The sequence below is a fragment of the Ixodes scapularis genome, unplaced genomic scaffold (genome assembly GCF_016920785.2).
Source record: "Ixodes scapularis isolate PalLabHiFi unplaced genomic scaffold, ASM1692078v2 PGA_scaffold4__175_contigs__length_147842914, whole genome shotgun sequence".
In the NCBI taxonomy this organism is placed as follows: Eukaryota; Metazoa; Arthropoda; class Arachnida; order Ixodida; family Ixodidae; genus Ixodes; species Ixodes scapularis.
Genome location: NW_024609879.1, coordinates 49,642,602 through 49,655,761, shown reverse-complemented (window position 1 = coordinate 49,655,761; position 13,160 = coordinate 49,642,602). Strand labels below are relative to the sequence as shown.

Genomic DNA, 13,160 nt, shown 5'->3' with positions numbered 1-13,160 from the left:
GGCCTTTTGCGTCTGCTTTCCCACAGAACACAAATACAGCCAATCATTGCGTTGGGCATAAATAACATAACGAATAACTAGATCAAGAACACGATTGTCCATACAAATGCAATCTATACAAAGGGTATTTTCGCATGAAAACCTTATCTGTGTCCCGTAAACAGCTGAACTCATGCTGTAGATCGCGGTGATTGGCTATCGGCGAGCTCCGCGGAAAAGCGAACACTCAGATTTTCTTCCTAAACAGTGCGGCTATTACTCGAGTATATACGTTAGATGCTTCCTCCATAGAGAGTGTGGCACGCTTGCTAACATTTGTCGTTTCGCCTTAGGCTTTCGAAATAAAGGTTGTATTAAACAGGTGTTTGAACAAAAAAAAACAAAAAAAAAACACTCCGTTAAGGTCGCAAGAAAAACAACAACAATAGAACGAGAAATAAAATCCAGCTCGGGAGGAATTAACGGCTAAAAGAGATTCACTGTTGTTGGGGAATAGATTGCTATATCGAGCGGAGCATTTCTCCAGCGGAACTGTGAAAATCATATTTGCAGGTATTCGCATCTATATCTATGTATATATTTATTCCATTGTCTTATGTTAGGTTTTTTTGTAGAAAAGAATGCTTCGTGCCAAGAGCATTTTTACTATGCTCGCCTTTACCTATGGCGTTTCGGGTAAGTTAACTTTTTGATTATAAACTCAATATATATGAGCGTGTTTTAGTTCCAAATGAGGCCGGGCTTTGAGAAGAAATGTTATTTTAATAAATAAAAGCTATATATTATGGGACCGTTTTTTAAATGCAAAAAAAAAAGCGGAAAAGGCAAGCTTTCGGGATTTTGTTTTGTTTTAGGCTAGGCGCAAGGATTTTGCACTAGGACTACTGCACTGCTTTTTGGGCGTCACCAAAAACACTTATTTTATTACGCTTAGTCAATGGCAGTTTAGTATTATATGTTCAATACATAATTTTGTTTATTTTTTCACTCTCCTTTTGATAATTTCGACAAAGTTTGACAAAATCTTTCAGCGTCCTATTTAAGAGATTATTATCTACAACATTAATATCCACATAATGGTGAAACTTAACACTTTCTATTGAATACAAAAATCAATAATATTCGTACAAATTAGAAACTGTAAATACATTTAAATATGAGAATGTTTAAAAAAGCATCAGGTTCAAAATGAATTTGCTGAAAATGATAAATTGGTCCTTGATTTTTTTTTTATTATTAGCAAGGTATAATAGCGTTTTATCGTTAGACTAAAGAGACCATAAAAGTAATTTCGGATATTTTTTTTTTTTGCGATTGAATTTGGTGGTAGGCACGTCTCAGGCCACGTCGCCCAAATTTCAGCGGAACCGGCGGTTGTGTGCCGCGCAAATCAATTAAACAGTCCCGGTAATAATCGTACCGGGATCGACTGGTGCGACGCCCCGAGAGTTGCGGGAGAAGCCAGGAGAAGTGGACCTCACGTGCCCGATGCGGGGCCAAGAAGCGTGACGTCACAAGAGACGCGTCAGCGATTAGTCGAAACGAGAGACGTGCCCTCGGTCACGTTTTGGTTCGCAGTTTTTAGGAATGCTGTTCTAATTTCCGCTTGAATAACCATAAAAAGTACAAATCGGACCGGAAATGATTACTAAGCCATAAATAAAACAGCATACTTATGTTTTTCTTTGCTACGCTGTACGCGAAACGGGCAACTAGCAACTATGGTACAACAAAATAAATAAAAAAGAACACAGCGTGGAGCGCGCTGGAGACGTCGATGTCGGGTTTACTTTGGGAACACCGTAATCGAAGGATTTTGCAAAGTGGTGGTCATGTCAAATTTGTGCGCCTTAGATGGCTGTTCAAACGGTCGACTGAAGACCAGTGATCGTTCTTGTTCTTTGACGACGAAATGAGTGGACTTCCAATTCTGGTGACAGCAAAAATCAAGCTGTTCATTTTCTCCTCCTTGGGGAGCGTCCCCCGCGGAGGAACCGGTTCCCGGGTCGCTGCTGCTTTCCTCTCGGAATCTCGTTCGCACACTGTCGAACAGGGACAGGGCCCGTCCTTCGGAAGCACGCCGCTCTCGTCTCGCCCGCGCGAATGTTGCTCACAGTTTTGCTGCTCAGAGCCAACGGGCCTCTCGTAGCTGGCTGGGCGGTCACCGTCGGGTGATGGCGAGGAACGCTACACACGTACTCCCGTTTCGTTGGTGTTAGGTCACTGAACGGAAGCCCGGAACCGAACTCGCTCGCGAGAGCGGCATTGTCGTCCATGTTGACTGATCCGACGAAACGATCGCGCCACTGCGGTGCTAGAACCCACCGCGGTAACCAGTCTCGATCTCCTAAATGCTACCGATACCGACTATTCACACTTGACGTCACTCCCTACGTCACCTCCGTTATCGGAGGCCCAGAAGGGAGAATGGAGATAGTTCAGTTTCGGTTCCTTCAGTTCTATTGTAGGCACAGAAATACGCGTCACAACTGTCTACAAGAAATGGGGCAGCGTTCAAGGTTCCCAAGAAGCCTAAAGACACAATTTTAAAAAAAAAAAATTAATCAAAATCGCCTTTATTGTTTCTTTAAAGTATACTTCTAGCACATTGTTTAACCAACTGGAGATGAGGCTTGAATCTGGTTAAATATACGTTGTAACACGGAAACCTTTGTTACCGATCAAAACAACTTGTATTACTCATAAGGTAGAGTTTTAAATATTTCTAAGCCAATGGCTGAAACTGAATATTGATGTCAGGTAATTAACCATATTCATGCCAAACGTTGCCCATAATACCACCCATGCAATTATGCAGTAGCAACGCGAAACTGACAAGATTCAGTTCTAGTTATATAAACTATTAAATTTTTTCTTTATTATTTGTTCAATAAACCACAATCATTCCTTGCTTCTAATCAAGGTGCGAAATGAAGCATTGCCTTCCTGAATTCTTAAGACTTCAAACTTGGCAATGGTCCTAGCAATCATTATGCAATGGGGGTATGTTTGGAGTATGTTTATCTGTTAGATTATTTCAAGAGGATTTTCGAAGCCAGTGGGTTTGCCTTCCGATTGTATGTTGTCACTCAAGTTAGCGGTTTGTATTTGACTCTCTCTGCTGCATTTAGGCGGAATAAAGTGTATTGCTTTGGTTGTTGTCCTGAATTTGACTCGATAACAAAGATACGTCTTGAAGCACGTTGTACACTCTAGCTCCTGAAACTTTCCGAATTCAACATGTAGATAGGACATTGGAGCCATGCTAGTCTAAAAAATAAAGTGCGAAAGATTTGAAGGAACCCAAAATTTAACGTGAAACGATCCACCTAAAATGAGTCAAATTGCTTCACGGCGCAAGAGTTATTGAACATGCTGAGCCCCGTGTTCTATAGAATTAGGCCTCCTTATACCATTCTCATAAAAAAACATCATAAGTCCTTTTTACCTGCTCGTGTTCCTTGGACTTTTTACGCTCAATAGAACCCAGTTTCAGTATAGGGTATTACAATCTTCCTCTAAGTGGACAGTCAATAATTGAGGATGGGACCATCACCGCCCATACTCAGAGGCATTCGGATTTCGATATCACAATGCGATTCAGTAGAAGCACGACTTGAACATAAGTTCTTCGTCAGCATTTGTAGATTAACGCGTCTTCAATCAGTGATGCGAGACACGGTCGATGCGCAGCCGCTAATTCGGTGCCATCCAGAATTGAACACTATCGCGATACAAAGGCATAGCGATCGTATTAAATAATATATATATTGTGTATATGTGCAGATATAAATATATAGCTGTATTCGTGTTGAGGTATATGAAAAAAAAATTCAAGGTACATTACTGGTATCGTGTACTACCAGCGGCAATCAAAATTCTTTAAAATTACCCAGACATTTTTTTCCTCTTAACAAAATTTCAAGCTGACATTTTGTTTTCTTTCAAATCATTGTAGAGCGCTGTTAAGGGAGGCTTGAGACCTTATTATTGTTGAGAACAAAGTTTGTAGGCAATATTTTATACCTCACCATATATGACTCAATTTTAATTCTAAGAATACAGAATATGTTTTTTCGGACTTCAGGTGGTCGGCTGTCTTTGTAAGCTTCAAAAATGAAAGACTATGCCGGTACGTCCAACAAACCGATAAGGAAAGAGCGGTGAATGTAATCGTAGCGTCGCGAGAGAAAAGCTGTATGAGTCATCCTAAATAAATTTGAGGATGGTGCCTTGGGGCTATTCTGGAGGACACGAAACGGATTAGTTCCTAAACATGATTTTGTGTGAGAAGGATCAACTACAACAAAATGCACCCCAACCTTAATAGAAAGTGCTTATAAACTCATTCAAAGCCTATATGCTTTCCTTTCTAATACAAATAACCACTAATGTGAATTATCTATGAAGTTTATTTTCTGACAGGCCGCATCTCGAAGTCATTATACTCTTATGCTGGTTGGAAAATGAATCTCGAACAATAGAGTTATATACGTAGACCACCTTTTCTTTTCTCTACATATGCATAATTGGCGTGTGCAGTCAACCAGTTTCATGCCGTACGAGAACAATTCGGTCAGTGATTGAAAGAAAACTAATTCAGTATAACTCTCCCAGCCTCGCAATATGTGTTTCGGTGTTAATATTTGGAACAGCCATTTCAGTAGCAATTCAATTACTGATACGTATCGAAAAACTTTTCCAAACTATGAATCAATATAAGTGGGTCTCCTGTTTTTCAATGTGTCCAGTGTTGGCATCCCTAAATTGCTAAATACGTGTTAGAGTACGTCTGCCCAACTCGGATGCCATTCATCGTGTGGTTATATAAAACGCCGCGTGCCGAGCCTCGTTGCAGCAGATCTCGGGCAACAAATCCGAGGGGTTAAAGTTTGTACGCCACCTGTCGGATTACTTCGCCTTGCGCAGATTGGGCAAGAGTGCTGCGTCATTGTTCGGTAGAGACTTGTTTTATGACTGTATCAGCGAAAACTTGATTTGAGCACTGACGAAGCATGCGCGTGCCATCTGATTTTCTGGTGACATATAAAATCTAGCACTATAGCTTTAGCAACATGGGGTCTGTTGCTCGCACTCATTTTCTCCTTTCGAGGTTACAATAATTCGCGTAAGATTACGTCGCAGTAATGATTTATTATATTGAAAAGGGTTCCATGCTTTGCGTTCGCTCCAGAACGGCAGGGCACTGAGGCGGACACCGGTGATCATTGTGGATTTTTCAGATGCAAATATCGCTGGCGACTCCTTAGTATACACAAAAGAAGGAGGAAATCATCACATGCAAGAAGTGTCCCAAATTTTTTTTCCTTTATGTATCTTCGCAGAAAACACTGGCATTCCGCATGTTATACAAATGAATATGTTTAACTAGTCTTCGATTAATTTCAACTGATAGCGACAAAAGGAACAGGCACACCCTGTCGTTTCTTTATCTTTCTCCGAGCTTCTGCCGCTTTCTTTCTCGTTCTTTTTCTCAGGGACGCCTTTGTCAGCACTCAAAACTTTCCGCGTTCTCCTACCGTTTTTACCCTCTGCATAGGGGTGACGAGATTACTGCCTAACCAGTCACTGGCTATAATTACTCAGTCATATTATTTCGGAATATTGGTATTTTTATCTAAACTTCTTCATCTCACTTTCATACACGTAAAGGTTCTTTCAGTGTGGCCTTTCCAAATCCTCGAGTGCGCAGCTGCCGTGCAACCCATTCTTTTTTTTAAATGTCATGGGTCTTTTGCGAAGCAAAAAAAGTTCGAAGGCTCATGCGCACTCACAACAGTAGTATAGAGATATTAAATGCAGCTTTCCAGCCCCGAGTTCTTAGAATATTTTCCGATACCTAACGGTTACGTTCACCAAACTTCCTGAGGTCAAATAAATTTATAAATGTATTATGAAAAATCAAACCACAGAAAAAGGAAGGAAACACATATTTCCAATCTCGAGACGTTCGTGTACCTGGTGCTCGTGTCGGGGGACGAAAGCATGAGAGGCGAGTGTAAGCCTAAATAATTGAACCGAAAGAACACTAAACTCGAAATTTAGAAATATTTTGACGCTACGCTGCAAAAAAAAAAAAAAAGAAATAGAATTTCTGGCAAAATTTGTATAATGAGAATTGTGGTTCTGTTTTATAGGGTTTTATTTGAGATTATATCATAATGAATACATCGTGAGAGCTTTTGTTCAAAAAATCAACGTAACAATTTGTTCTTGTTCAGAGGTTTTTTTTTTTTTTTTTCTGAAAACAATTCAGTCCTGTACTATTCCGTATCAGACAATTCATTGCCGAAGCTTCGGACGCGAAACTTTTTTAAGCTCAAATGAGATGGACTCATTGTAAACATTATTCACTCGTTTTGTTTCTTTGTGATATAATGAATTCAAGACCACCTAAACAGGGTACAGATTGACTTGCGTAATGTACTGTTTTTTATATTAATTTAAAATTAATGCAAATTATTGATTGAATTATTCTGGCTCACTCGAATATTAGTTGCTTGTTATTAATATTAATTTATTAAATTATTCCTATGCGCATCAGTGGTAGTCGGCTAAAATTAAGTACCATTTGATGAAAGATGTCTAGCGTCAACCTAGCTAACGGGGAAACCTCGGAAGCAGTTTTGATCTTGTTGAGGCAGAGGTGAATACCGTGAATACGACAACAAAGTTTCTACATTTTTTTTCCCCTCCGAGGACAAGGCGATTGGGAAATAAGGTTCGAGCGCAAAACTTTAACTCACCGCGAGCACGAGTTACCTTTCTTGTGAGGAGGCGTGGTAAGAAATGAAGGCCATCCACACATCACTGAGTCTTTTATGTCTTCCTTGAAGAGGAGACACAGAAAGAGAGAACACACAAAGCACACACAAATGATAAGAATACACACCCTAGATTACTCCCTCCGTAAAATACATGACTAAAGATACAAAAAAGTAAAGTAAAAATGAAGGAGTCTATAAAACAATCAAGAAACGCGTGCGATAAATCACAAAGCAAGCCGAAAACTACACTCTACTTTTGGCCACTGAGAACTGCAACGTTACTCCATTAACGGAAACCTCCACATGACATGAGTCTGGTAGATCCTGACTTTGTTCCAGGGACAAACAATTCCCAGCGTGAGCCTCAAATGAATGCAATTAGCCACCTGAAATTCCAGATAGAAAATTTCTTCAGCTATTGTAAACCTATACAGCAAGACCGGGTGCTTAACTATCCCTTTAGATATCACACACTAAAAAAGACGGAGCCATCGATTTTTATTTGAAAATGCGGTAACTCACAACATAATATTTTATTTTAGATGTCACAATACAAGGAAAAAGAAGGGGATCAAGTACCCTTTACTGCACAACCTTCTACAGCTACTTGAGCTACTGCTCGGATACACAAATCGGCATGGAATTTGGAGAAGAGAACGGTGGAGTGGAGTGAAGCCTAATTCACTGTCATTCTCAAATCCGCTAAACCCGTCGAAGTGGCACATGACCCTCGACCCATCTCTGTATTGCTCCGTCTGGCCAAACACTTTGAGCGAGTGGCCCTAATCACCTTAGAAGGGCACATCGACCGTACAAATTTCCTGCACTGCACCAAGACAGGCTCCAGCGGATAGATGTTGACACACAACAACACGCTCCGCCTGCATCAAGAGGATTTTGAGCCAAACATTCGCACTATATTGAGCAGAGTCATGAATAAGACATTCGACAACATAGCTCACTAAACTACCTGAGAAACTACTACACACCAACCCCGCCAAAAGTGTGCTCTCGTGCATAAAATACTTCCTCACACGTCACACGTTTGCAATCCAAATCGACGACTATGTGGACGCCCATTCACGCAACACAGAGCTGTCCCCCAGGGGGCCATCGACTCACTAACACCTTTAAATGCAGAACTCAGAGATCTACCCGCCCAACAAAGAATCTGCAATTCAGTTTTACATTGATGATATCACACAATGGTGCAGTCCAGGCTGCTCAGCCCTCCAAGAGAAAACACTCAAGCATGGTAGTGGCATCATATATCGATACGTCTAATCTATAGACCTGCAGTGCTCCCGAGAAAAAAAAACGAAAGACATTTTGCTTTTAAACGAGTCTGAAAAATCTAAAGAAAGATCCAGACGACTAATACAACCTCCCTTAAATAGTATTCATGTTTTCAATGAACCTATTACCAAGATTCACGTATTTACATTAAAAGAAAAAAACTGGAAGTTGAACACCTGACTGTAACAATGCATTGAAGAAGTAAACCAGATCAACTAAACGTTCGGTTGAGTCATCCGACGCTAGCAAAAAAAGGGAGGCAACCAAATACGGAGACTAAGAGAGGTCCTACTGGCCTCACAAGTCATGTACGCAGCAACGTACATACGACTCGCCAGCATTCGGGCCATATACGTGGACACTCAAACTTGAAAGGCCATAAAGTTCCCACCGGTTTTTCCGCGCTTTGCATCCTGAACATGTCACCAGTTTTTTCAGCCTTCTGGAAAACTCGATCACAGCTACCGTGCTGCTCGGCAAAAAAAAAAAAAAAAAAAAAAGACTCATCATTTTGTTACAAAACTGAGCTATCTTAAAATGCCTCAACTACGCTGTGAGCACCCTCCGCCCTATCCCAAACTTTTCTCCTCCATGGGAAGGCTTCGTCAATCCCAAATCAATGTCAATTTTTCAAACACAAAAACGGATCTGTAGAACAGCACATTAAGGTATGCTAACTGAGACATGGCATTAAGACTTTTAGGACACGTCCTACCTGAACGTATTGTACGACTCCGCTGCCAAAAGAGGCAGGCCGGCAGCCGAGGGCCCCGGTATGCAGCTAATAAGACAGTATAACGATGGACCCATATCCGCACCAGCCGCCCCACTGGAAATGCAGGACATAACAAATTCTCACGCAAGTTTGGCTGGAGACTGATAAATCACCATTCTCTCGGATATTCTAAAAGCCTTATGATTTTTATCGCGAGACGCTCTTCAAGAAAACATGAGAACCCCACATACTACATTTATTTAAAAAAAACACGCTCACCATTTTAACGCTCTAACGAATACCTTGCAATTCGAGAATCGTTGGCAACGCCAGTGCAGGCGTACTTGTCGATACAAAAAAGATCCGGGCCCTGCTGTGAGTTCTTGGCCAGATAGCTACGACCCAGCACTCATCGCAAATCAGTATGCTAACTGACAACATGAACGCTCGAGGAAATAAGAGACACTCAGACGCTATACTGTTCCACCAGTGAAAGTATAAGCAGAAAGCAGATAGTTTTATTAAAGTTGCATAAAGTAAAACAATTACTATCAGGTTAAATATGTCGTCACGTAGTCAAGTGTAGTGTCGGCCTTTAATAACTTGCGATATTTTGAAAGCTGTCAAAAGTGCAGCATTCTCAATCAACGCAGAACGCACCACCACATCTTCCTTCATTCAAGTGTGGTTGACCGCATGCAGATAGCAAAATAATTTTGATTACCCGGATAACAACTGGTTAATGATTTTAACAGACGTTTGTTCAAAGTAGGTATAACTGTTTGTTAAGAGTGACATTACTCGAAAAGCTAGACAATAAAGTTTGCGACGTGTCCTCCCCGCGTCCGGACTAGAAGAGAGATGGTAACAAACGGACCTCAGTTTGAGGCGGCAGTGAAAGATAATCGACCACCATTGGTTGTCGATTATCTTCTTTTTTTTATTTACGACCAGCAGGGCTGCTGCTGTGCGTAGCAGCCCAAGTACCTGGCATAGGCCTTTCCAGCAGGGTTCCCCGGAACCCGTCCTTGGCCCGAGTACGGCATCCGTGGAGGTTCCCGTCGCGGATGTTGTTCCTCTGCTTTATCGGGGATCTTCTATACCAGGCCTCAGACAAGCGGCGAGCTCCACATCGGGCACCATGCGTGGTATTCTCGCTCACCACTTGACCGAGAAAGTGGCCTAGTACTGGGGAAGATATATTTAATCTTCTAGCCGGGAGTTCGGCGGCTTGCGCCGCCATGGCAGAACCAGCGGTCCTGTCCTGTACCCTAACTGTGCGCCCCGCTTCCCGTGGTTTGGTCCTGCGCTCGCTCCTCGCGCGTCTGCCGCATTCTCGTCAAAGTTCTGGGTGTCCAAAATCCCAACAAGGTTTGGACGCTATTGTGGTTTTGTTGCGATAAAGTTTGTAACTGTCATGAATCATGTCCGGGGGCCAGCCGAGCCTTAGTGCCTTCAGGTGGTGGTTTTTGCAGAAGGTTATGGAATGCGGAAACGCGTAAACAACTTTCGATCGCTACATAACAAAGGAGAGTTTTATGAAAACAAGTATTGCATGACGGTGGATGTTGTCCGCTTTAATTGTTCGAACAGTTCCTCGTGAAGATTTCAGTTACGAACATGTTTAAAGAACTGCAGGGGGTGAGAGATTTTGGGGGTTAATGGCGCAAAAGCTACGAGGCCATCTGCGCCAAACCAATTGTAAGGATCATTGTATTAAAGGAAAAGTTTTACAAAAGATTGACCAAAAGGCTAGAGTCGGTGTAAAAGGCCAATACTGCTAAGAAATTCCATTACCCGATCAAAAGAGACTAGAGGATTCTCTCCCACAAGGAGAGCAGGATGAAATGGGATATGATATTGGAAAAATTCAGGGAAATGAATGCGGCGCTTGGACTGAAGGCCGGGACACTGCCACAAGATACGCAAAACAGTGAGCCTGTCACCACACTGATCACACACAGGTGGATCTTCTCCCGAAAGCAGATACCTATGAGTTATAAATGAGTGTCCAATTCTCAGGCGGCACAACAACGTTTCATGAAGTCGGCTCCTGCATGAAGAACTTTCCCAGACTCCCAATGCAGGTTTGGTAACATGAAGCTTGTTATCGCACTCCATGTCCCATTCCAATTGCCAAGAATGAAGAATTGAGGACTTCACCATGGGTTTAATATCTTGATAGGGTAGACAGGAGAGCGATTGTGGAAGGTTCCCGGCAGACCCTGCAAGTTTGTCGGCTTCTTCATTGCCATGAATGCCAGTATGACTGGGCACCCAACAAAATTTTATATTTTGACCCCCATGCAAAGCAGAGTTAAGTTTATATCGAATTTGTTGTACAAGCATATTTTTAGTATCTTTAAGAGAGCAAACTGCAAGAATCACACTTTGAGAGTCGACAAACAGGACTGCCCTCAGTATTTTACTATTGATAATATATTCAATCGCCATTGATACCGCGTAGAGCTCCGGAGTAAAAATGCTGGCGATACAATCAAGTTGTTGAACCTTGGAGAAGCTTTCAGAGTATACGGCGCAACCGACGAAAGATGAAGTCTTGGCACCATCTGTATATACATGAAGATAACCATCATACTTATTTTGCAGTTCTCCAAACTCTTGCTTAATTACAGCATGGGAAATGCCGTGCTTGTTGAACTTTGCGAGAGACCAGTCGGATTCAACTCGCTGTGTTTTCCAAGCTGGAATACCGTTCACTTTCCGAACGAGGCTGACCTGGTCCAGAGAAAGATGCAGCGAGGAGCGAAGATGTTCAATGCGGAAGCTCAACGGTGTTACAATGCTTGATTTATTTTCAAAAAGGCGAAAGAACCTTGACCTTGTGAGTGAAGAGTAAGTCGGATGCTGAGGATCGGCCAGAATCTTGTAAGCATATGTTAGACTAAGATATATACGTCGTTTGTTCAGGGACAGCTCATTGGATTCTGCATACAAACTAAGGACGGGGGATGCCCGGAAAGCTCCTGTTGCCAGTCGCAAGCCAAGATGATGAACCGAGTCCAACATCTTAAGGGCAGAGGGCCGAGCCGATCCATACACTACTGCACCATAGTCAAGACGGGATCGTACAAGGGCATTGTATAGCTGTAGGATACATTTTCTATCAGACCCCCAAGACTTGTGAGATAAAACTTTCAGAAGGTTTGTTGACTGAAGGCATTTTTGCTTGAGCGCTTTAAGGTGGGAAATAAAATTAAGCTTTCTATCAAATATTACACCAAGAAATTTGTGCTCCTTCCTAACAGGTATAGGAGTTCCATTCAATTCCAGGGATGGATCCAAAGACAGCCCGCGTCGCAGAGAAAAAGGGACACAGACTGTTTTTGAAGCAGAGAACTTGAACCCATTTTCGTCGGCCCACTTGGACAGTTTGTTTATGGCTAACTCCAATTGGCGCTCACAACTAGAAAGGTTACAAGACGATGATGAAATCTGTATATCATCAGCATAAAGAGAATATGATATGGAGGGTGGCAGCAGTCGTGCGAGTGAATTCATTGTTAGCAAAAACAAAGTCACACTTAAAACACCCCCTTGGGGGACTCCATTTTCTTGAACAAAGGAATCAGATAGGGCTGAGCCGAGACGAACTTGGAAAGTCCTGTCTGTCAGATATTCCTTTATGCTTCGCAGCATACGGCCACGAATATTACAGGCATACAGGTTTCGGAGAATCCCACACCTCCACGCTGTGTCATATGCCCTTTCTAAGTCGAAAAAAACTGCAACACAGTGCTGCCTGTTTACAAATGCTTCACGTATCACAGTTTCTAGGCGAACTAAGTGGTCAAGGGTAGATCGACCTTGGCGGAATCCACATTGATTTTTATCAAAGACCCTCTGGCTTTCTAACATGTAGACCAGTCGCCTGTTTATAAGCCTTTCATATGTTTTCCCAAGGCAGCTTGTCGGTGTAATTGGGCGGTAGCTTGATGGTTGTGAGGGGTCTTTGTTAGGCTTCAGGAGGGGGATGATGTGTGCATGTTTCCAAGCCTGAGGGAAACATGCCTTTTCCCACAAAATATAAAAAAAACCGGAGAAGATTTTCAAGGGACTCCGGAGAAAGGCGGTGCAGCATTTCATAATAAATTCCATCAGGACCAGGGGCCGAGAGCTTTGTCACATTAAGAGCCATCTCAAGCTCGCATCTCGTAAATGGTTGGTTATAGGATGCTGAATTTTCTCCTGATATGAGAAGCTTTTGTCGTTCTGCACGAGCTTTTAACTGTCTGAAGGTAACACTGTAGTTGGCCGAACTAGACGAATTATAAAAATGTTCCCCGAGTATGTTACCAATATCTTTTAGTGATGAAGAAGGAGCATTAAATGTTGGAATG

The 13,160-nt window shown here is 42.2% G+C and overlaps 1 protein-coding gene across 1 annotated transcript in view; it reads left to right on the top strand.

The window, feature by feature from the left end:
* The first annotated feature begins 620 nt into the window (after positions 1 to 620).
* The window catches only part of LOC115332385, a 121,297-nt gene continuing 108,757 nt past the window's right edge, over positions 621 to 13,160 (top strand). The window contains exon 1 of the mRNA XM_040211281.1: positions 621 to 675. Coding sequence (XP_040067215.1) covers positions 621 to 675 — 55 coding nt within the window. The remainder of the gene's footprint in view (positions 676 to 13,160) is intronic.